General features: G+C 48.1%; 2 protein-coding genes across 3 annotated transcripts in view; both read right to left on the reverse strand.

The window, feature by feature from the left end:
- Nucleotides 1-330: 330 nt before the first annotated feature.
- On the reverse strand, nucleotides 331-6,483 carry COPRS (coordinator of PRMT5 and differentiation stimulator). Of its 2 annotated transcripts, none has more exons than XM_056127597.1 (4): nucleotides 6,322-6,483; nucleotides 4,481-4,547; nucleotides 1,237-1,479; nucleotides 331-715 (listed from the first exon to the last, which is right to left on the reverse strand). In XM_056127597.1, the coding sequence occupies exons 1-4, from the start codon at nucleotides 6,385-6,387 to the stop codon at nucleotides 546-548; spliced, it is 546 nt and encodes a 181-aa protein (XP_055983572.1). In that variant the 5' UTR covers nucleotides 6,388-6,483; the 3' UTR covers nucleotides 331-545. The 2 variants fall into 2 exon arrangements, with proteins under 2 accessions (XP_055983572.1, XP_055983571.1); XM_056127596.1 differs by having other exon boundaries at nucleotides 1,237-1,475; nucleotides 4,477-4,547.
- Nucleotides 6,484-11,366: 4,883 nt separating this feature from the next.
- The window catches only part of UTP6 (UTP6 small subunit processome component), a 34,011-nt gene continuing 20,553 nt past the window's right edge, over nucleotides 11,367-24,824 (reverse strand). Inside the window, exons 12-19 of the mRNA XM_056127307.1 lie at nucleotides 22,970-23,049; nucleotides 22,557-22,634; nucleotides 20,356-20,535; nucleotides 19,015-19,095; nucleotides 17,597-17,706; nucleotides 15,832-15,898; nucleotides 13,476-13,548; nucleotides 11,367-11,783 (exon numbers count right to left, since the gene is read on the reverse strand). Of these exons, the coding sequence (XP_055983282.1) occupies nucleotides 11,626-11,783; nucleotides 13,476-13,548; nucleotides 15,832-15,898; nucleotides 17,597-17,706; nucleotides 19,015-19,095; nucleotides 20,356-20,535; nucleotides 22,557-22,634; nucleotides 22,970-23,049 (827 nt within the window). The 3' untranslated portion in view covers nucleotides 11,367-11,625. The remainder of the gene's footprint in view (nucleotides 11,784-13,475; nucleotides 13,549-15,831; nucleotides 15,899-17,596; nucleotides 17,707-19,014; nucleotides 19,096-20,355; nucleotides 20,536-22,556; nucleotides 22,635-22,969; nucleotides 23,050-24,824) is intronic.

Below are 24,824 nucleotides of genomic sequence, written 5' to 3' on the forward strand. Positions count from 1 at the left end.
CACCACCTCCGAGAAGCACATCAGGCAGAGTTCCTAGTACCACTGGCTATGGCCTAAAGACTAAGAAAGAGTAAGGCTTTGTTCAGAACGCCTGGAGAGATAGTACAGGGTAAGTTAAGATACTTGCCTTGCACATAACCAACCCAGATTCCATCCATTACACCCCATTTGGTCTCCCAAGCCCACCAAGTGTGATCCCTGAGAATAAAGGCAGGAGTAAGGCCAGAGCACCACAGGGTGTGGGCCCCTATTAAAAAAAAAATAGAAAGAAAGGAAAAGAAAAAAGAACTTAGCTAATTAAAGGGGAAAATAGTTACACAAAAACCATATTTTTTTCCACCTTTATTTATAAAGAACATAATTCTTCCTCCTAATAGAAACAAACACACATTCCAAGGAGGAGAGCATTAAGAAAAACAACAACAGAACTGGGGATAGGGACTGATTCAGACACGGGCCTGTGTCTCACTCAGGGATCACGGGGAATGTTTCCTCAGACACAGCACCTCACCTCAGAGAACAGAAGAGAGATCTGGAGATACACCTCAGTCCTCCGCATCGTCAAACTGGCCTGTCTCAAAGACCATCTTGGAATAATGGGGGATCAGAGGCGGCGGGTGGTGCCAGCTGGGGTCATAGATCATGTCTCCTTGCGGGGCGCAGCATACCCAGGGCTTGATCTCTTGGGAAATGCAGCCCTGGATGTCATCGGCGTCTGCAGGCAGTTGTAAAGGACGAATGGAAGCAAGGGAAAAAGACAAGAGTAACGTAGTCACTTCCACCTTATCTAAATGTGTGTGCATGCAGACACACGCACACACACACACACACATTCTCTCTCTTTCAATTTTTCTTGTTTCTTGTTTTGGGGCCACACCCAGCAGTGCTCAGGGCTTACTCCTGGCTCTCTGCTCAGGGATCACTCCTGGCGGTGCATGGGGGACCACACATGGTGGCAGGGACTCAGGTTGGCCAGATACAAGGCAGGCACCCTACCCACTGTACTACCGCTCCAGCTCAACTCTTTCTATTTTCAAGCTGATACTTCATGGAGCCAAGTACAAAATTTGCTTACTCTGTTTTTGTAATGTGCGAGAGAAGCAATTACAGACATTTCAGACCCATCGTCACCATCAGTTCCTCGGGTTAAGCTCACAGGTGTGGAGACCCTCCTCCAAACCCCGTCTTCAGGGGGAGCCTTGTCTCAGAACCCCGGCCCAGGCCCTCCACACCTACCGTATGGATTCCCTTGATCGGCTTTCAGCTCCAAGTCCCAGTCCTCGGTAAAGAGGTCAGCTGCTTGCCCCTTGGGCGAGCCACCCGACACCTCCTCCGACACCTCCTCCGGCAGTTCCCAGGCACTGGGCTCGCAGTCAGAGTCATCACCATCCACTGTGAAGCCTTCCTCGCCTTCCTCCTCGGGGTACACGCCCTCTCTGGGGCTGGGACTGTCATTCAGGATGCTCTGGGCACCACTGGCTAAGAAAGCAACAAAGGAAACAAGTGGGAAAAGGAGGGGGGTGGAAGCATTTTTAAAACAAGGGGGACAAACCAGAGAGGATCGACCCATATTCTAAGGAAAGTTCTGGCAGACTTACAAAAGAGGGCACCAGTCCAGCCAGGGTACAGAAGTCACAGGCCACCCCAACGCTTTGGAAAACATGTTGAAGGGCCTGAGAGATAGTACAGGTACTTGCCTTACACACTTTGATCCCTGGCACCGTAAGCCCCTCCCCGCCCCATCCAGCACCCCGTAGGGACAACCTCCTAGAGAAGAGACAGGAACAGGTATAGGCCCAAAACATAAATATCCACACCGTGTTCTGGGGCCGGGGATACGGCTCAAAGGGATGCATGTGAGGTCCCAAGTTCAACCCGCAGCAATCCCTGAGCATGGCCAGCTTGACCCTGGTGGCCCCAGCACCGGAACACTGGGCCCCAGGAATGACTCCTTCAGCCCCATTGCCAGGGCTTGTGGCTGGCACAGAGAGGCGGGCAAAATTTCTATCCCCCAGGAAGTTTATCTTATATCCTACTTCAGGCAATGGACCTCTGGAAAACGGTGAGCATTTCTGCTCCAAGCCTGAAGGGAATTTTCTGTTCTTTTAGTCTTCTCCCTTTGTACTCAAAAGAGCAAAGGAGAGTTGAGTAGTAGGCATGCAGCAAGGGGCAGGAAAATAGAAGGGCAGAAGCCACCCAGCGCCGGGGGTGACCACTCAGTTCCTGACAGCAAGGGGGGCTGCTTGTCCAAAAGGGCTGCAAACCACAGGAGAGTCTGGGCAAGGACAAGTCACCACACTACGATGGCATCAAGCCAGAGGGGGACAAAGAGCCTGAGTAGATCCATGCTCAGGACAATTCCTTGCTCCACAGCTGGAACACAGCAAGGCCACAAATTAGTAATTCTGCTCCCAAACAGGTACCCAAGAGCAATGAAATCCGTGTGCAAACAAACCCTGTACCCGGGGCTAGAGCGATAATACAGCGGGTTGAGCACTTGGCTTGCATGTGGCTGGGTTCAGTCCCCAGTTCCCCACAGGTGTGTCCAGGAGTATGCCTGAGCACCACCAGGTGTGACCCCAAAAAGTAAAAAAAGAATTTAAGAAGCACTAGGATGTACAAACTGGCACAACTGCCCACCAACAAAAGGTGGAAGCCCAAATGCCAATCAAAGGATGAAGGAGCAGAGAAAATGTGGAACAATGGCCTGTTCCTGTGGCAGGATTCCCCTACCAGGAAAGGAAGGAAATGAAACAAGCTATGTCCTGCACCTTGAAAATATGCCCACGGGAAGAAGCCACATACCAAATGCCAGGGAATACATGAGAACATGCAACTCATATGTGCCTGTCTGTATAGGCAAACCCAGAGAAGGAAGCAAGCCTGTGGCTGCCAGGGTCTGATGCATACCACTGAACTATGTGCTTTAAAAACTTTCACAGATAAATTTATGTCATGTGCCTCCCATCAACAGTTCCTCCCTGAGGTCCAGAGCAGGCAGGGTGCTTGACGTGTATGCAGCCAACCTGGGTTTGACCCCTCAGTGCCACATATGGTCCTTCCAGTCCCATCGGGAGTGATCCCTGAGCACAGACCCAGGAGTAAGTCCTGAGCACCACTGGGAGTGACCCCCCACAAAAAAATCCCAAAACTCTCTCCCCTGGGAGATGTGGCTAAAACCAGTAGAGCATATGCCTTTCAGGAATGAGGTCAAGTTGGATCCTCAGTACCCCTTAGCCCCTGAGCACTGTAGGTATAGCCCTGGTAGTCCCCCAGAGACCTGCAGGTGTAGCCCCACAACAACAAAGAAAACTTTTCCACTGTGTGCCTCAGTTTCCTCACCTGTGAAATGGAGCTAGGAGCATTCCAAGAACACCAACAGGGAAAGAAAAAAGCTGGAGAAGCAGCTCAGCAGGAGGTACCACCCCCAAACACAGCCAGGCGGGGTGGGGGGAGGGGGGAAGGAAAGGAAATACTTAGAATTGTGCCTGCTGGAACACTGAACACTTGTCATCAGTCGCTACGATGGCTCCTGTGGGTGTCCTGGATACTTTATCTCAACCAGAACAAACAGCCGAGCTTTCTGGGATGCTGGTATTGGTCTATAATCTGAACTGTCCCAACAGGGTCCCCAGCACTTGAAGGAAAGGTAACAGGATTAGGGAACTAAGTTTCTCATTTTAATTCTAACCAAGTTAAATGCAAATAGTAACTAGTGGGGATTACAGTCCTCTCACCTGATCCTCAGATCATACCCCCCCACACACCAATTTTTTTTGTTTTGACTTTAGGTAGGATAGCACAGCCGTGGGGCGTTTGCCTTGCACGCAGCCAACATGGCCGACCTAAGTTCGATTCCTCCTCCCCTCTCAGAGAGCCCGGCAAGCTCCCCGTGACGTATTCGATATGCCAAACACAGTAACAACAAAGTCTCCAATGGAGACATTACTGGGCCCGCTCAAGCAAATCGATGAACAACGGGAGGACAGTGACAGTGACTTTAGGTCCACCACCCCCCCACACCCGTGGTTCTCAGGAATATTCGTGGTGGGCTCAGGAGACACTTGAAGGATGCCAGGAATCAAACCCGAGACAGCTGCATGTAAGACAAGCACTCTGCCCAGTGTACCACCATTCTATCCTGAGCAGCTTGAGTTTAAAGACATGGAAAATCCAAGTGATTTATCTACAGCCACAAATCTCTTGCCCAGGATGCAGTGCCAGAGTGAAGCCAGGGAAACCTTCGGCGGGCTCCAAGGCCTCTCTGCTGCAGCATCCTACACTGTTTGTCAAGGGATGGGTGTGGTCTTCAGTTCAAGACTGCCCGTAAATGACAGCAGGCAGCTTCCCAAAAGCACGGTGGGCACCCAAAAGCACCTGGCTAGCGCCGAGCCCACTAGCTAGAAAGGAAAGCAGGTCCAGACAGCAAGCCCCTCACAGCCCAACCGCCACCCACCTCCAGCCGCCACCAGCTACTTGCCTAGTCCATCCCCAGCTGTCTGAGTCTCTTGCTCCTGGTCTGAGGGGCCCGCGGGGTCACAGCCAGCCTGCAGGGAGAAGAAACAGAGGTGAAGGACTTGCCCAGGACTTAGCTACTGTCTCTCTGCCCCAGACCTACCTTCCTCGCAGAGACGCTGAACCCCAGGCGACTGCCCTGCCCCGGATCCTCTCTGTCCAACAATCCTAGCTTCTGTGGGACAGCCTGCCACAACCACTGGAAGGCACCCGGCCTGGCAGAAGTGCCCTCCTGTGGAACCGCTGAAGCCACAGCCCCCAAGAGTCCATACATGGGCACCTGTCGCAGGTCCTCTCTGAGAGGTCTGAGTCCCGGTGCTCAGCACCCTTGCTCACTCCCCAGATACCAGCACCCCCTCTGCAAAGGTCTGGCCCTTCAACTCTTCCATGCTTATATTTGAACCACTCTAACTCCATCCCTTGCTTGCTTCCTTTGGCCCTGTCCCGTAGCCACTGCCTCCCGTTCATACTCTACCTTCTCAGCTCCTTAATAACTTCAGCTTCTTAATTGCTGCCTGGCCGTGCTCTAGGGACCCAAGGATCAAACCCAGGGGGGCTGCGTGCAAAGCAAACGCCCTACCCTGCTGTACCAGCGCTCCACCCCCTCCTTAATAACTTCTTATCTCATTACCAACTCTCCTGGGCCAGTGCTCCTCTCCAGGTTGACTCACAGAGCCTCTGCAGGGCTGAAACTCGGACCCAGCAGGGCCCCACGTCTCTGCTCCGAGCACTACACCTCTAAATGGAACAAGCAATTCTCACGGCCTGCGGGGACAGCCCTGCCAGCAGGCGGCCGGACACGGCGGAAACAGGCCTGCAAACACGCCTCACGGAGCAGGAAACTGACACGGGAATTTACAGCAGGAACATGTGAACTCAAATCCACCTCGTGGCCCCTCTCTCCACGCTACCGGCTCGATTAGCCTCAAATCTCTGCGTCATGGACGTCTGGGCTCCAAGGACTCAATCCACCTCTGCTACTGGGGCCCAACTAATGGGACCCCTCGCCTCCAGCAGCACCCGGCCTCGGAGTCCATCAGTGCTCTGCTTCTCCGACGGCCCTCCACAGGTGGGGCATTCGATGGCCACGTTCACGCCCCCTCCTCCATCCCGATGTCCAGCTCCCGGCCCCGGGACCCAGGCGCTGACCTCCTCTCCTCCACCACACTCTCACCTTGGGGAGGAAGTGCTACCCGCAGGGCCGGCAAATCAGCCTAGGGTTCTTTTTTTTTTTTTTTTTAACTTCCTTGGGCTCAGCCCGCCCTCGGCCGCTCCAGATTTTTCCTTTCCTCCACCCCGGGACTAGGTGTCTCCGGTGCCAGGCCCCACGTTCCCAGCACCGAACAAAAGATTGCTCCCTTCAAGGTGCTCCCCAGCTGGCACAAATCACCGCCTGCAACGCCGGGGACGGCTGTCATAACGGTCCTCGAAACCTCAGCTGCCTGGCGCACGCACCAAAACAAGTTTCAAGGAACCCCACATCGCACGGGGGTCTCGGGGGCGTCGGCAAATACGAGAAGGCGACGGCGCCCGACCCAGCCCCCGACGGGCACGGGTCCCGGCATCCCGCCCGGGCCGGCCCTCGCCCCGCCGCCCTCACTGGCCCCGGCCCGGGCCCCGGCCGCTCGGCCCCACCGCCCATCGCGCCTGGACGCCGGCGCCGCCCACGCCCACGGGGCTCCCCGCGCCTCCGCGCGGCCGTTCCCCGCGCCCCAACGGCGGCCCGCGGCGCCCCCCGCCCCGGCCCCCGGCCCCACCCCCGGGCCCAGGGCGCGCCGCGGGGGCCGCTCCCCGCGCCGCGCTCACCCCCGGGCTGGGCGCGCTCGGCCCCGCGGCGCCCGGCGCCCGGCCCCCGGCGGCCTGGCGCTCCATGCCCGGCGGCTCGGCGCCCTGGACGCGGCGCCCGGCCACGTGACGCGCCGGCCTGGCTGCCAGCCCGACGACACGCCGCCGAGGGGCCAATCAGCCGGGGGTGCTCCCGGCCGAGGGGGGCGGGACGCGGGGGTCACGAGGCGAGGCGGGGCCGGGCGCGGGGCGGGGCGCGCGGGCCGCCCGGAGCCCCCCGCCGCTGCCGCCGCCGCCGCCCCTGCTGCCCGGCCCCGCCCCGGGGCTGCCGCTCGCGCGCGGCGGACGCGGCTCCCGGAGCTCGGAACGCCGCCGCCGCTGCCGTGGAGCCCACCGCTGCCTTTCCTACTTTCTTCTCGGGGAACGTCTCTCGGCTCGGCTCGGGCCGGTGGGCTGCAGAGCGCCCGGCCGAGACCTCCTGCCCCCCCTGACACCCCGCCCCCCGCCCCGGCTCACTCTGCTTTGGAGTCATCACACTGGAACTGGGGCCGGAGCCCTAGTAGCGCGGGGAGGCGTGGGCCTTGCAACGGGTCGGGCCGGGTTCGAACCTCGGCACCCCTAATGGACCCCAACACCGCTAGGAGGGATCCCTGAGCGCAGAGCCCAGAGTAGCCACCGAGCACCGTCGGGGTGCACCCCCCTCCCCACCCACACACCCAACTTAGAAGTACGAGCGAACAAGATTTTGCTACCTTGGTCCAAACACCAGACAGCATCTAGGTGGATCCCCTCCCAAGCAATTCTTCCAGCTCTGTGATGGGCAGCGTGCCCTGAACTGGACTCCTCCCTCTGAATGCTCAAGTCTGGCTCTGGCTTTCCCCAGCCTTTCCCCAGCGAGGGGGCTAGAACACCGTAAGGGGTCAACTCCTCTCCAGACAGCCTTAACCTTTCCCCTCCCAAGTCAACCCAGATGCCCGAGGCTGAGAAAACCTGTTGAAGGTGGAGCAGCAGAAAGGCTGAGTGCCAGGATTCCTGGGTCACCGGACACCCGCTGAAGCTCTCCTGTGACACTTTAAAGTCCCATTCTTCACCTCCCTCAGAGAATGTGCTGTTCATTCAGTGCAGAGCATTTGAAAAAGTGTCATTATCCCCAAAATCTTACCTGATCTATATCATTACTGCACTAAAACTTTGTGTGAGACTGGAAGTAGAAGTTCTGTTATCTGTGCTGTGAAATACCGTGAGCGTGGCTAGCTGGGGGCACTTGAAATACGGCCAGTGGAATTGAACTAAATTAGAACTTTGGACGGCAGTACAGGCTAGAAGCTCCCAGATCGGGTACATCACGACTCTGGATGAACTAGCCAGGTGCATTTCCACAGCAGTGAACGGCTATGGGCTTGGGATGAGCCCATACCTCCACAGACTCCCCTGAGAAGCACCCCTCCTCTTTCAAGTTCAACAATATCTTTTACCTAAAACGCTAAGCAAATATTTAAAATGTTGAACATTCCAGGACTTAATGAGACAAATGGAACCCTTCATTATTTTAAAACTCAGAGACAAGCATAGCATTAAAGGATCCTTCAACCACCCAGACCACCCACAGGTGTTGAAAAGCTGGAAACGACTTGTCTACCACCTTTGTTCTAACTGCTGGTCCAAAGACTGGTGTGCAGGGATAAACACGTCTGATCTGAAGCATAAAATCTCCAGAAACATCCAAGTCTCCAGTTTTCACAGGACTTAATAGGTAATAAAACCTTACATATTTAATTTAAATATTAAATAAAATATTTCATATGCATTAAAGATTATCACAAATCAGCAAAGTGAAAAATGAAGTAGTTAACTGTGCTTAGGGGGAGAAACTGGGTTGTATCCAGAAAAAGAAAGGGCTTTTAGTAACAGAAGTCATCAAGCGTACACATACATACACACCTCTCTCTGGATACCGTATCATACACAAAAAGGTGATAAAAGTTATCTACAAAAGGGAACAACTAAAAGTGAATATTCTTTTCAATGTTGTTGGGGGGGGTTGTTGCTTGGGGGCCACACCTGGCAGTTCTCAGGGGTTAATTTTGTTTTGTTTTTCCTTTTTGGGTCACACCTGGCAATGCACAGGGGTTACTCCTGGCTCTGCACTCAGGAATTACTCCTGGTGGTGCTCAGGGGACCATATGGGATGCTGGGAATCAAACCTGGCTCAGTTGCGTGCAAGTTAAACGCCCTACCTGCTGTGCTATTGCTCCAGCCCCACTCAGGGGGTTAATTCTGGCTCAGCACTCAGGAAATCACTCCTACCGGAGCCAGGAATTGAACCCGTCAGCCATGTGCAAGAAAAACACCCTACCCACTATACTATCACTCTGGTCCCTAAAATAAATACGCTAAACATATTTAAAATATCCCATTAGAAAGAAATTCAAAAAGCCATTTAAAAAAGAGAGCCCAAGGATCAGAGAAATAGTATAGGAGGTAAGACACTTGCCTTACACAAATTATCTTCAGCCAACATTACATATGGTCCCCATTAGGGTCAGGGGTTACTCCTGAGCAGAGCCAGGTACAGACCCTGAGAAACATTGATTATGGCCCAAAAACCAAATTAAAAAATGATAATATAAAATAAAAACAGGAGGAAGAAAACATAGTATCCGAAAAAATGCACATTATAACACTGTACTGCTTTCGCCTATTTTTAAAATAAAAATGCAAGGGGGTTGAAATTCCAAATTATTTAAATCCATACATGGGGTCAGAGCAATAGTACAGTGGGTAGGATATTTGCTTTGCATGCTGTCAACCCAGGTTCAATCCTCAGCATTCCATGTGGTCCCCCGAGCACCGCCAGGAGTAATTCCTGAGTGCAGAGCCAGGAGTAACCTCTGAGCATCACCGGGTAGGACCCAAAAACCAAAAAAGGTAAAATAATAAAAATAAATCTCCATACATTGCAAACTAATGGTATACATCAATATTCTCTTAAATAATTACAACATTTATGTATTATTTTAATCATGGCTAACTCTACACTCAGCTCAGGGATCACACGGAGTGTTGCTCAGGGGATCAAATGTGCTATCAGAGATCAAATAAGAGTCAGTAGAGTGTAATGCAAGTGCCTTAATCTCTCTGGCCCCCAACAGCTATTAACCTTTACTCCAGTAACTTGATGTAAAACACCGAAAGAAATAACCAGAGTTATGAATAAAATTTATAAGAATCTTCATCCAGCAGATTTACAATTTAAAAAAAATTAGAATGAAAAGGTCCACCAACCACAAAGGGTTATGGTTCATCTATACAGTAAAATGCTATAAATTTGCTAATTTTTAAGGCTATTTAATTACCTGGAACTATATATTAAGCAAAACAACAATGAATGCTTCTCCAGTGACATAATGTTAAAGGTTATAAGCCTCCATCAACTGCCTCCCCTGCTTCCAGAAGGCCCTTCTCTAGCCCAAGTCAGCTGTTCTCCCTCCCTCTGGCCTCTGCTCTAGTCTCCTCCCTACCCTGCCCTGCTTTCAGTCCACCACAAAGGAAACAGTCTTAGGGATTTAAAAAATACTTTTACAGGGGCCAGAGAGTATATAGGCAGCACACTTGCCTTCCAGATGGTGAGCTATCCCAGGTTATTTCCCCAGTACCCCATGGCGTCCCCTGAGCCAGAAGTGATCCCCTAGCACAGAGCCAAGAGCGAGCCCTGAGTGCCACAGGGTATGTCCTCCAACGTAAAAAAATGCACTTCTAGAATGCATTTATCTTAAAGGACAGTTTTTTTCCAATGCCCGACATCTGCTGCCACCTGAACCAGTCTCTCAGCGCATCAGCTGTAACTCCCACCTCTACCTCATCCTACAGAGCTTCCCTTCTTTCCTGCTATGACACTCAAAGAATGACTGATGAAGGCCAGACCAGAGCAATAGCATAGCAGGTAGGGTGGCCAAGCCAGGCTCCATCTCCAGCATCCCGTTTGTTCCCCCGAGCACCACCAGGAGGAATTCCTGAGTGCAGAGCCAGGAGTAAGCCCTGAGCATCACCAGGGGTGTGGCCCAAAAAACAAAAAAATAAAATAAAAAATAAAAAGGAATAACTGAAAAAGTCAGTGCTGTGCTATTTCCAAAAGTGGGCAACAGCGCCCTCTAAGGATTGAAAGAGAGCTGGTAAGAGGCAGGCAGGCAGGCAGGCAGGCAATAGTGGCCTCTGGTGATAGCAGTGAGTGCTTTGTTTAAACAAGGGTGATTTCTAGGAGGCCACTGAGTCATTTTTCTGAAAAGGGGGTAGTAGGTCAAATATGTCTGGGAACAAATGGATCTGATGGTAGAAATCCAATTCTGAGAAAGGAAACCAAATTCAATAACTTTACAATCCAAATAATGGTACTGTATGATACTTTTTCTTCGAATTCTTCTATTCACTCCATATTTTCTACAATGGAGCTGGAGCGATAGCACAGCAGTAGGGCGTTTGCCTTGCACGCAGCCAACATGGCCGACCTGAGTTCGATTCCTCCGCCCCTCTCGGAGAGCCCAGCAAGCTACCGAGAGGATCTCGCCCGCACGGCAGAGCCTGGCAAGCTCCCCGTGACATGCTCGATATGCCAAACACAGTAACAACAAAGTCTCCAATGGAGACGTTACTGGGCCCGCTCGAGCAAATCGATGAACAACGGGAGGACAGTGACAGTGATTTTCTACAACAAATGCATACTACGTGTACTTTTGTAGTAAGAGAATAAAGGCCAGAGAGACAGTTGGGTGGGTAGGGCGCTTGCCTTATAAGCAGTCAAGCAGGATCAATCCCTGACACCCCATATTGTCCTGTGAGCTCCTTGAGGAATGATCCCTGAGTGCAGAGCCAGGAGTAAGGGAGTAAACCCTGAGCACTACTGGGTATGGCCCCAAAAACCCAACCAAAGAATAAACACATGGAACTGTACCAAACAAACAGAGCTGTACCTTCTCCTCCATTGTGGCTCATCCCTACGTATAAATATTCATAGTGAAGCAGGGATAGTAAAAGACACTCACTGGTATCATTTCCATATATTTTAGAAAACACGTAGGACCTACAGTTAGGTCAGGCCTCTGGCCAATGAAGAATGTTTCTCTTTTCTAAGCATAAAATATTATGCATCAAAAAGATTAAGGTGTGTCCCAAAACCGGAGAGCCATCTTGTCTGCCCACTCTCAGTGGCCAATAGATGAACCCGGGACCGGAGCAGGTGAGCGGCTCCCAGAACTTCCGCTCTGGGAGGGGAAGACTGCGCTCTTCCTCCCAGCACTGCGGCTCCAGGGGGGGGCTACGCTCTTCCTCTCACGACTGGCAGGCCTGGTGCATCGCATGTTTAGTCACAAACTCCTCTGCTGCCTCCCCCTGCAGCATCTTCATGGCTCGCCAATAGATCTGCCCGCAGTTCTCAGGTCTACCCAGGGGATGTTTCAATTCTTCTTTGATATAATCCATCCAAAGGTCTTTAAAGGGAACAAAAAAATAGTACTGTAAGTATGTAATCAGACAAGAGACAGATAAGGGTCAGAGAAACATAAATGATTATTATTGATTCAATACAAAAAAAATTTTTTTTTGTTTTTGATTTTTTGGGCCATACTAGGTGATGCTCAAGGGTTACTCCTGGTTCTGCACTCAGGAATCACCTCTGGTGGTGCTTGAAGGACCATAAGGGTGTTGGGGATCAAACCTGGTCACCTGCTTGCAAAGCAAACACCTTATCCACTGCACTATCTCTCTGGCCCTGTCAATGCAAGATTTTTAAGAAATTTAAATTCCTATATAATTTCGCAAGGATCCTATGGAATACTTCAACCAAAATAAAAAATTTTAAGTACAAAATTTCACTTTAATCATAACAGGATATATTATTTCATAAACTCAAAAACACACTATTTTAAAGAGGAGTCTGCTACATCTCTATCAGGATAAACTAATCTCAGAAAGTCTGTTATACTCTTGTTACCATTCTTAATGGGCTGGAGTGATAGCACAGCGGGTAGGGCATTTGCCTTGCAAGCGGCCAACATGGCTGACCCGAGTTCGATTGCTCCGCCCCTCTCGGAGAGCCCGGCAAGCTACGGAGAGTATCTCGCCCGCACAGCAAAGCCTGGCAAGTTACCCAGGACATATTCGATATGCCAAACACAGTAACAATTGTCACAATGGAGATGTTACTGGGCCCGCTCGAGCAAATAGATGAACAACGGGAGGACAGTGACAGTGACAGTGACCATTCTTAATAAAACTTGCTTGAGTAAAAATGTTTTCACTCATTTCACCAGGAAAGGTACAATGAAATCTTGTAAGAACAAGCATATTTTTTAGATAAGCTATATACACAAGCAAGTTTTTAAGTTCATATATTAACAAATTTTTATGAAATAACTTATAACCAGATATTTTTAATTCCTCCAAATGAGGACATTGTGGTAACAGCCAATGACAGGTGTCATAGCATCCCACTACCCTTTACTATATAACTCCCAATACTTTTTGTTTTCTTTCCTTCTTGGACCAACCCTGGCAGTGCTTACTCAGGAATCATTCCTGGTGGGGCTCACGGAACCATAAAGGGTGCCAGGGATTGAACTGAGGTCAGGTGCATGCTGTACTATCTCTCCGGTCCCTCCCAATCCTTTTTGAACTGACTTATGTAATTTACTTTTCACTTTTCATTATAATATTTAAGTTCTTTGGGCTACACCCAACAATGTTCAGGGGTTACTTCCTGACTCTGCACGCAGGAATCACTCCTGGCAGTGCTGGGGTGACCATACGGGATGCAGGGGATTTAACCTGGGTTGACTGCATGTAAGGCAAATGCACTGTCTCTTGAAGTATCACTCCAGCACCTAAATATTACATGTATTAAATGAAATAAAGCAAGCAAACTGCTCTCTAGTCCAGAGATCTTTACTAAGAAGACTCCAGATCCTAGGAGCTTTGTAAACCTGAAATGATAAACTTTATGTCTATTACTATTTACATACCAAGTGAGCGACAAGCCCAGGATCAGGAAAGAACCCCAGTTTTATTCTCAAAGAGGACCATGATCCAGAAAGAAAAGTGCCACTTATCCACCCAGACTGAATAGATTCCAGAAGTTGCATTCAGAGACCTATTGAATGGTGTTCAGAATGAGGTTTACTCACCAGAATCTACAGATCCAAACTCTCGCAAAGCTCTCTCGTAGTATTCTCTTAAATTCGCCATCTTGCAGGATTCCTAGCAAAAATGATCAGATCATCTCATTTATATGACACAAATTCATTCAATCCCATTTTAAGTTAGCTACCACCTAGCTATTAATTGAAAGGGAGAATGGGTGGGGTTTAAGACAAAGAGTCAGGTTTTCATCTAATCGAAAGTGAAATGAACTACTTACCAGAGTGATATAAATGTCAAATAGTAATAAAAGCACTTGGGCATGGTAGCCTTAAGTTAAATTAAAATCTCAGTTTAATTCTCAGTTGGGGAAATGTGGGCAGCATCACAGGAAAATGTATACAAAAGCACTAAGGGATGAACTGGACTAAGGGACAAACGGGGAAGGTTTTAGTCCCTATGGCTAGGATTTCTTCTTTTTTAAATATCTGGCTCTGGCATAAATGAATCCTGTCTACCTTAAAACAGTGTATAGGTTGGGGCTGGAGAGAGAGCACAGTAGGTAGGGCATTTGCCTTGCACGCGGCCGACCCGGGTTCGATTCCCAGCATCCCATATGGTCCCCTGTGCATTGCCAGGTGTGACCCAAAAAGGAAAAAAAAAAAAACAGTCTATAGGCAAAATATAACTAAATACTAATGATATGACCTTCAAAAGTTCTTTGAAGCCCTCCAGCCTTAGGAGCTTCCTTGCTCATGAGAAGGAGCAATACTAGAGCAGGTAGGGCTTGCCCTGCATTTAGCCGACCTGGGTTCGATCCCCAGCATCCCCAGCATACAGTTCAAGAGCATCGCCAGCAGTAATTTCTGAGTGCGGAGTCAGGAGTAACCCCTGAGCACTGCTGAGTGCGGCCCAAAACACAAACAACAAAAACCTACTAAGAACACAGGAATGCACTTACAAGCAATACTGAAAACATGTGGTGTAGAGTCACAAATACAACAATACAAAACCATGTATATAAAAACACACAAATAAAAAGATCTACAACCCAGCTTGTAATAAAAATAAAAATAAATAAATAAAACGGCTGGCTGTGGGAAAAAAAACAGGAGATTACAAACACATTTAGGTATTGTATTATTTTCACCGAGATATTTCTATTATCAGCCCTCACCAGCAAATTTAATTTAAAAAAAATCATGCACCGGGCTGGGGAGATGGTTCAAAGGGCTGGAGCACAATCCAGCTTGATCCCCAGCACCACGTGGCACACCCCTAACTCAGTATGGCCAGGTGATCCCCAGCACCACCCAGTCTAAGCTCTAACCCACCGCACATGCAGTCAGGTAAGTCTCACCAGGTGTGCCCAGTAGTGCTTGGAAAGGCAAGAAATCTCCAAGATAGGGTGTCTGTTCTTTATCTTACAACCCCAATACAGAGACAATAGGGTGCTGTGGAGGAAGCAAGGTAAGGGACTGCGCTCCACCTAGCAGGGAAAGTTTCCTAAGGCAACTGACATGTCTGCCTGCTTTCGGGACAAATACTGTCTCCTCTTTGCTTGTACCTATTCCTACGTTATCTCTCTGAAAAGGGAATTGGACAAAAGGATCAGAAACGTATACAGTAGCATAACTTCTGTTTTTCTGAATGATGCCAGGGATCACACCCCGGGAGGCAAAGTATGTGCTTTATACTGATCTACAACCCAGCTTGTAATAAAACTTTTTCCTTTTTTTTTTTTTTTTGCTTTTTGGGTCATACCCAGCAATGCACAGGGATTACTCCTGGCTCTACACTCAGGAATTACTCCTGGTGGTGCTCGGGGGGACCATATGGGATGCTGGGAATCGAACCTGGGTCGGCCGAGTGCAAGACAAATGCCCTACACACTGTACTATCGCTCTGGCCCCGTAATAAAACTTCTGAAGAAACAAAATGCCATCACAGATTAACAATCGCCACACCCACTTTCCAAGACGAGAAATGCAGACAGGGGCCAGAGCGAGAGTACAGCAGGTAGGGTGTTTGCCTTGTACACGACTGACCCAAATTCAATCTCCAGCATCCCACATGGTCTCCTGAGCACTGGCAGAAGTAATTCCTTAGTACAGGGCCAGATTATAAGATTAACTTCTGAGCATCACCGGGTGTAACCCAAAAAAGGAAAAAAAAGAAAGAAATGTAGACAGAGGCAGAAGCTACGGTACAGCAGGAAAGGTGGGTTGCCTTGCATGCAGTGACATCAGCCACAACCTCAGTTCAAATCCCATATATAGTCTCGACTGCCACCAGGGGTCACTCCTGAGCACAGAGCAAGGAACAAGCCCTTAGCAGTGCCAGATTTGGCCCAAAAGTGAAAAAATAAATAAAAATTTTGATGCATACAAATTGAACACTTACCTGCTCCTTTTCGAATTGGATCATTTTCCTGAAAAACTCAACTGTAAAGGGGCGTTTTTCCTGTAAACTTTAAAGAAAGTGGGGAAGGAGAGAGTGTGTTTTAGAAGGAGGGGTAAAGACTGCTGTCTTCCACAGTAACCCAAAGCTTCTTACATCCCATAAATACACAACACGCAGTTCCATCATGACCTGAGTGAGTGGTTCAGCTGGAGTGCATGCTCTTTATGCTTTTTATGCTCAATCCCCAGCACTGAATGACCCCTCTATAGAGTGGAGAGCAACCCCTGAGTAGCACCAGGTGAGGCCAAAAAAAAAAAGAAGAGAGAAAGAAAAAAAGTACCACAGATAGGGAGCTTGCCCTGCACCAAGCTGACCCATGTTCTATCCATTGTGGCACCAGATATGGTTCCCTGAGCCCCACCAGGAGTGATCCCTGAGTACCAAGTCAGGAGTAAGCTCTGACTGAGTACCACCTTGTGTGGCTTAAAAACAAAAACCAAAAACAAAAACCTAAAGAGAAACTGGGTGACTTCAATGCAAGCAAATGCAATGCAAGCAAAGCCTAAGCACCATTCGTTTTCAACCTTCCAATCTCCAGTGACTAACCCCCATTAAACTCTTTCCTATCTATTTCCTTCCTGTCCTCTTCCTAAATGCTCCCCCCACCCCCTTGCTGCAACTTCCACCTTGTTGCTCAATGGCTGGGATCACATACCCTTGGCTATGACACTCGACATTATGGTCTCATAGGGGTCCCATGCTTTAGCCCGGGTTTGTGTAACACATGGTGCGCATCCCCCCACCGTAAGAGTCCTGACACCTGCCTGCCAGGGTGTGGTTCTAGAATAGCTTGCCGTGTTACCACCTCCCAAGACTGGCAGTCTCCTCTACTGTCTCCAAGCCAACGACTGGTTAGTCAACTTCTTTCTAGCCTTGATAATCTCTCCCATGCCGGAGTAAATGTTTAGATACTTTACTTGGATATTTTACTGTGTCTTGGATTAACATTCTTTTGTTTGTTTTGATGGAAGGTTAGGATATAATGAATTACTAAATATTATAGCCCATGCGGCAAATTCTGGCAAGCTGGCTACCCGTGACGTATTCGATATGCCAAAAACAGTAGCAAAAAGTCTCACGATAGAGACGTTACTGGTGCCCGCTCGAGCAAACCAATGAGCAATGGGAGGACAGTGCTACAGTGCAGTGCTATTCACATGTACCTGGCTGTGCACATGGGACATCGTATATATACTGTTAGGGCCTCAGGGATCACAAGTGGAAAGGACAGAACCCAGGGTCTCATACATGCAAAGCATGCATCCACTGAGTCACAACCCTGCCATTACGAAAAGTAACTTTTAAAATAAAACAGTCATGCTCTTCAAGCCCATAATCTCCCCTAAACACATATCTCAATCCTTGCTTGGATATTTTCAGCCTGGAGAAACCTGTGTTCTCTCCTGAACACACATTTTCCCTTCTTTCTCTCCTCTAACATCCTTCTAAGCAAGTTTTGTTTAATACAAACTACCTACCTTCACTAAAAATAATTAAAATAAAATACAAAATATTGAGTTTTTTTCTATTAATGATGGAATTAAAGTAGTTCATTATCTCTTTTCTTCTCCCATAATGCTTTTTATCATGCAAAAAAGGGAGAGGGGGGAACTTTTGAAAAACTTGCTTCCTCAGTTTCTGCCACAGGTAATCAGGGGCATGAGAATAGTATGGGACAGAGAAACCCAAAACATCTCAGAATTACCTTTTAAACACAGATCTCGCCTTTTTGTAGCCGCCACTTCTATAGGCCCAATCCAGGTACTTAACCTTCAGAGTGACTGAGTTGGGGCCAGTGACAGCTAAAATAGCTTTCTATAAAAGAAAAAATAAAATAAAAAACCAAATTGTAAGGAAACACATAGTTACAATAGAAAAAAATTTAAGGCTAGAGTGATAGTACAGCAGGTAGTGCACTTGCTTTAGCCCGGGTTTGTGTAACACATGGTGCGCATCCCCCCACCGTAAGAGTCCTGACACCTGCCTGCCAGGGTGTGGTTCGATCCCTAGCACCCCATATGGTCTCCTGAGCCTGCCAGGAGTGATCCCTGAGAACAGAGTTTGAGCTTTCCAAGCACCACTGGATGTGGTCCCTAAGCCAGAAACAAAACAAAAAGAAAAGAAAGTGTGTGTGGGGGGGAGGGAGATTGGGAGGAGACAACTTTTCCAAAATCATCTCCTGCTACTCAATGAGAGTGCATGGGAATGTATACTATAGAAACCTTCCTAGGACACACAAAAGAATCTCGGAACCAAGCAGCTCGCTGCAGAGGTGCCTCCGGACTTTGCAACAGGTCGATTACACTGGGCTACTTCAGACAGGGGCAAGTGCTGTCCCTCTGCCTGCCCCCTAGGAATCCTGGAGGCCACCACCTTCCAGAACCCAGCGAAAAGTCCAGGTACCCGGGAGCAGTAACGGCAAACGCCATGCCTCATAGGATAGGGAAGAAGCCGGTCCCTTGTCTCCCAGCCCCAGTGGGACCCTGAGATGACACCCACAAACTGCATCTGGCTGCTATTTAAGCTCCTTAACGGCCATGATCCAGAGACACACAACAGACTCTCAGAACCAAGCACCTCACTGCAGAGATCTCTCCAGATCCAAATTATCAAAATTCTGGAATTCCAGGAGCACGTAGCCACTCTTGCGGCCACAGAACATCATATGCTATTCATAACAAGCAATACAAAATAAACTGTCTAGCATTGCCTTTTCGGCAGTTTTGAGAGGTGGCGAGAAAATTCCAAATAATAATGGCAGGACTGGTATTAAAATATTGAATGTAATTAAAGTAGAGAAAATTGTGGAAACTGTCTGCCACACAGTGGAAGTTTTGGGATTGGGGTGGGGAGGATACTAGGGACTTTGAAAGTGGAAAATGTGCACTGGTGAAGGGATGGATATTTGATCATTATAAGACGGAAACTCAAACATGAAAGCACTCTAACTGTATCTCACGGTAATTCAATAAAATAAATAAAAGAATTCCCCCTCCCCCCGCAAAAAAAAAATAAAGAAAAGAAAAGAAAGAAATCTTCCTAAAGCTAGCCAGTTACTACACCTCTCTGCTCATTCTCCACACACAACAGACTACAAACTTAGAACAGGGCCCTTCCAAATACCTTAAAGATTGTTTCAGTGTCTTCCTGGCTTTTGGCCCCTTCACTCCACTCTGCCCAAGAAATCCACAACGGCAGACAGTCCTGCACACAAAAGTTAGCGGGGGAAAAATTAGAAAATGACAGCTTAGCACTAAACTTTATAAACAATCGCTATAAAGACAGGTTCCTCCTAAGAGAATATACAATAGTGGTCTATTTTCCTTTTAAGAGAATGAATATACAATAGGGATCTATTTCCTTCCTGAGAGAATAAACAGTAGGGCTCTGTCACCAGGGCTGCCCTCACTGTGACAGAACTCGAAGGAGTCAGCAGGAAGAGCGGGTCAATACCCAAGCCACCTTCCACAAGTCACTCCCAGCAATATTCTCCTCTTACTCCTAGTTCTCTTCTAGGGGGCTAGTTGGGGAAGCCTGGCCTACAGTTATTCCCATCGGTTTCCTGTAAGGTAAGTAAACAGTTAGCTGTCCACAGCTAGTTGGACACAGCCTGGCCTTCACTCTGCTATCCAGGACCCACACACAAATTCTAAACAATGTTGCTGAATGACCAGATCTCCACTAGGTCCCAGAGATACACCCAGATGAGCAATCAAACAATAACTACAATTTTTGCCCCCACTGGAATCCTTTTGGGATTTTTTTGTTTTTTCCTCCTGCTAACAAAAGAGATTCATTGAAAAGCTTTACGGTTCAGAAATATAGGTGTGTTTCAATATTAGGTTCAGCTTTGGGAATGCACGAGAATAATATCCTATCCATAGATCTCTCTTACAAGAGACCTCAAAGGAACAGGAATTTTTACATCACTTAGTCCATTTTCTAATAATGAGTTAGAAACAGAGAGTCAGGGAGGCAGCTCAACAGCAAACAGAAGGCCTCATGGTGTGTTCAAGCACCAGGAAAGCATACACACAAAATCAAAAACAGACTATTAAATGAAAACAAATCTTTTCTTCCTTTTCCTGTGCCAGCATCAAACCCAGGACCTCACCCATCTGAGCATGTACTCTACATCCCAGCCCAAATTCTTTGACTCTGCACTCCTGTGTCAAGCCACAAATGCACTCTCAGGAGCCAGAGAGATGGCACAGTGGGTAGGGTGCTTCTTGCATGTGGCCAACTAGGGTTCAATCCCCAGCACCCACATGGTTCCCATAGAAGTGATTCCTGAGTGCAGAGGAAGGAGTAACCCCTGAGCATTGCTGGGTGTAGCCAAAAACAAAACAAAACCAAAAAAAGCACAAAAGCACTCTCCAGGCAGTGCTCTTGAGACAATGGGCTTTGGCAGAAATCCTGCCAGCTTTTCCCAAACAAAATGAAATGTAAAACTCCGAGTCAGACCTGGGGTTTCAGCTTTCCTAGGGCTTCTTCAAAGAGCAGAGCAACATCGGGGCTCTTGGCCGCAATCAGCACCTGCAGCTTCATCTGCCACATGGTTGCCGAGTTGCTCAAAGACTCTGTCCCCGCCACAGCCACCTCCAGGGCTTCCTTCATGCAGGCATGGTCCAGCAACAACTGAATCTGAAGAAGACAGAGCGCTGCTGAGAAATTCACAAAGGAGAGCAAAACAACACAGGCAAATAGAGAGCTCGGGTGGGAGCAGTTTCAGCGTTCTCACTGAACTCTTACCAGAGCTAGAAAGACACACACACACACACACACACACACACACACACACACACACACACAAATTCTTCAATTCCCTGCTTCTATCCCCAGGCGATAACAAAAATAGGGAAGAAGCAAAAAAACAGAGGATCTAAATAATTTGAAAGTTATGTTGTTAATAAACTAATTTGCAATACTACAATGCGCACCCACCAAGCAAGATTCTGAAAATAAGATAAAAGGGCCAGGAGGATTGTTCCACAGCTTGGAAGCCTGCCTCACATGCTGGGGGAAAAGGCAACTGGGATAGAGAAGGGACCACTAAGTGAATGATGCTTAGAGACCTCTAAGTGAATGATGCTTAGAGACCTTAGGATGGGAGATACGTGCTGAAAGTAGACTATAGACCAGACATGATGGCCACTTACTACCTATATTGTAAACCATAACAGAACCAGGAGTAAGTCCTAAAGGAGAGAGTAAAACAGAATGTGCCTACCCAAGAGGCGGTGGGGGGTAGGGGGGTGAGGAAGGGATACTGGGAACACTGGTGGTAGAGAATGGGCACTGGTGGAGGGATGGGTACTTGATCATTGTATGACTGAAACGTAATCATGAAAGTTTGTAAGTCTGTAATTGTATCATCTCACAGTGATTCATTAAAAAATATTTTTTAAAAAAATAAAACCTAGAGAAAAAAATTAATAAAGATTTGTGGAATGAGGACCAAAACAATAGTACACAGGTACGGTGTTTGCCTTGCATGCACACGACCCGGGCTCAATCCCTGCATCCCACTCCAAGCCCCTTCAGGAGTGATCCCTGAGGGCAGAGCCAAAAGTAAGCCCTGAGTAAAACCAAGAGTGGAACCTCCCCCCCGCAAAAAAATAGATTTGTGGTGTGACAGAAATAAATATATTTATTCAAATCCATATTGACATACTATAAACTGATAACTTTTTTATAGGGGAGGAAGGGGCTTTTTGGGTCACACCCTAAGACATGCTCAGGTCACCTGGCTCTGATGCTATGGCTCTAACTGCTAACTGATATAACCTTTTTAAAATGTATTTTGATGTTAAGCTTAACAAGAGAATTAATTCATTAATTTTTAATTCATTTTTTAAACTGTTGCTGGAGAAACAGTAGAGTTACTGGCCTTGCATGCAGCTGGCCTGGGCTTGATCCCTGGCATCCCATATGGTTCCCCGAGCACTGCCAAGAGTGACTCCTGAGTGCAGAACCAGGATTAAGTCCTAAGCACCACCAGGGGTGGTCCCGTAACAAACAAACAAATAAAATAAGTGTAGGAGAGGGTGTGAAGAAAAAGGAAACTCTGATGCACTGTTGCTGGTAATAGAAACTGGTGCAAACATTTTGGAAAACATCCTGGAGCTTCATTAAGAAGCTAAAGGATCAGACTGGGGTTTGGAGTGTTAGTACAGTGGGCAGGGAGCTTGCCATGCATGTGGCCGATCCAGGTTCGATCCCCAGCAGCCCATGGTCCCCTGAGCACCACCAGGAGTAACATCTGAGTGCAAAGCCAGGAGAGTAAGCCCTGAGCATTACCAGGTAACCCAAAAATCCCAAAAATAAAAATAAAAAAATATCCAACTGAAGAGATCGTACTGCAGGTAAAGCACTTGCCTGGCGCATGGCTGGATCCCTGACACAGCATATGGTCTCTCAAATCCCACTGTGAGAGATCCCAGAGCCCAGAGCCTCTGGAGCCAGCCCTGACAGATGCTGCATGCATGAGCCCAAAAAACCCACGCCCATATAAAACAGCAGCAATTAAAAAGAGAGGTGCTATAAGATCCAGCAATTCCACTTCCGGGATTACCTACCCAAAAATATAGAAACTCGTAACTGTATGTATCAAAACACATGAACCAGCACAAACCAATTGGAATCAATGTTCTCCACGTTCTTACCCATTGCTTGTACTGGAACTCTGGTAAAAGCTTGAGATTGTGTGCTCTCCTGAAAGCAGTCATGGTTCTTTCCAGTCTCTGAAACCAGAAGAATCCCACAGTTGATTCAAAAGATCCCAACAGGAGTTTGTGGTCTCTGGTACATCAGAAGCAGCTCAGGGCAGGAGAGAGAACTCAGTGGGCAGGGTGAGGACGAGCTGGGCAGTTGCAGGAAGCAGAGAACAGCAGGAGGACACCTCCCAACTGTACAGAGCAGACTCAAGGCCTTCAGAAGAACATTTCATTCACAGGAGAAAGGGCAGCAATGAATAAAATTCCAGGATGCTGTCCCGGACCACAAAAGAGCTGTGATGAATGTTCTTTTCTAAGAAACTCCCTTTTAGTTGATCACCAAAACCACATAAAATCCTTACCTTCTCTCTGAGAAACTGACTACTTGTCTTCTTATTAAACCTTTCCAAGCAAAAGCTGATGTAACACTTCCACATGGCTTCTGGAAAAGTCACAAAGATTGAGCTGATCAGATTACCAATTCTTAATTTAACCATCACCACAAATATTTTTCTTGAAAGGAAAAATTCCTCTAAGAATTTAGGACTCACGAGACAGTACTGCAAGGTGGGCATTTACCTTGCATGCAGCCAACCCTGGTTTGATCCCCAGCACTACATACGGTCTCTCAAGCCCAGCCAGAAGTGATCCCTGAATGCAGAGCCAGGAGTAAGCCCTGAGCACTGCTGAGTGTGGTCCAAAGCCTACCCGCACCACACCCCCCTAAAAAGAGAAGAGTTAAACTGCAGGTGGGAACATAAGTCAGCAGTGGAGCACTTGCCTTGAATGTGTGAAATCCTGGGTTCCATCCCTGACACTGACTGGGGGTGGGGTGGGGGGGGGACACATACACACACAACAAGAATTTAAGATAGTCTAATAATGTGTATGTGGGGGGCGGGATTTTGATTATCACTTATATTAGCAAATAGGGGTCAAGAGATTGTCCAGTGGGTTCAATTTCTGGGACCATCCAGTGCCCAAGCATTGCTGGGTGCAGTCCTGGAGGCCCCCAGAATCTCCAAGGGCCCAAGAAGCAATGAATCACTGGCCCAGTTGGCCAAGAATCCGAGAATCTGACCACTGCCTGGGAGGACCCCCACCAAAAACAAAAACCAAATGAGGGCTGGAGTGACAGTACAGCGGGTAAGGTGTTGGCCGTGCGCAGTCAACCCTGGTACAATCCCTGGCATCCCATATGGTTTCCCAGCACCACCAGCAGTAATTCCTGAGCACAGAGATCAGAATTACTCCTGAGAATTGCTGGGTGTGACCCAAAAAGCAAAAAAAATAAGCACCTCAAGTATTAGGGGGAAAAAAGCCTTAAAAAACAAACACTCAGGGCTGGAGCGATAGCACAGCGGGTAGGGCGTTTGCCTTGCACGCAGTCGACCTAAGTTTGATTCCCAGCATCCCATAAGGTTCCCCCGAGCACCGCCAAGAGTAATTCCTGAGTGCATGAACCAGGTGTAACTCCTGTGCATCGCCAGGTGTGACCCAAAAAGCAAAAAAAAAAAAAAAAACCACTCACACAAACACACAAACATACACACACTTTTACCCTTATTCTCCATTGTTACAAATTTTAAAAGTAAATCTGTATCAAAAGGTGAAAAAGGAGAGAGAGAGAGAGAGAGAGAGAGAAAGAAAAGCACCTCTATAGGTAAGGGGTGGGGGATGGGGTGATGGGAACCTGGGGACACTGGTGCTGGTTAATGTACACTGGCAGAGGGATCAGTCTTGGAATACTGTATGACTGAAATCCAATCATGATTGGATATACCTTTAAGGGTATATCTAACAGTGATTCAAAAAAAGCTTAAAGGGGGTAGAGTGATGGCACACCGAGTAGGGCATTTGCCTTGGTGGGTACCCAGGTTCGATTCCCAGCATCCCATAAGATCCCCCGAGCACCGCCAGGAGTAATTCCTGAGTGCAGAGCCAGGAGTAGCCCCTGTGGGTTACTTTGCTGGGTGTGACTCCCACCCCCCAAAAAAAAGCAATAAATAAATAAATAAAATAATAAGCTTTAAAAAAAGGTGAAGAATCTTCTGCTTTACCATTTCCCGAGTTCGATTCCTCCGCCCCTCTCGGAGAGCCCGGCAAGCTACCGAGAGTATTCGATATGCCAGACACAGTAACAACAAAGTCTCCAATGGAGACGTTACTGGGCCCGCTCGAGCAAATCGACGATCAACGGGAGGGCCTTTACCTTTA

This window comes from Sorex fumeus, unplaced genomic scaffold (genome assembly GCF_029834395.1).
Source record: "Sorex fumeus unplaced genomic scaffold, SorFum_2.1 ptg000063l, whole genome shotgun sequence".
Taxonomy (NCBI): domain Eukaryota; kingdom Metazoa; phylum Chordata; class Mammalia; order Eulipotyphla; family Soricidae; genus Sorex; species Sorex fumeus.

Bases quoted from the DNA above. Each gene is read 5' to 3' on its own strand.
- COPRS (XM_056127597.1), bottom strand. From the start codon at position 6,387: ATGGAGCGCCAGGCCGCCGGGGGCCGGGCGCCGGGCGCCGCGGGGCCG. The intron at 4,548-6,321 runs GTGAGCGCGGCG...TTCTCCCTGCAG, and splicing joins CGAGCGCGCCCAGCCCGGGG to GCTGGCTGTGACCCCGCGGG. The intron at 1,480-4,480 runs GCAAGTAGCTGG...TTGCTTTCTTAG, and splicing joins GACAGCTGGGGATGGACTAG to CCAGTGGTGCCCAGAGCATC.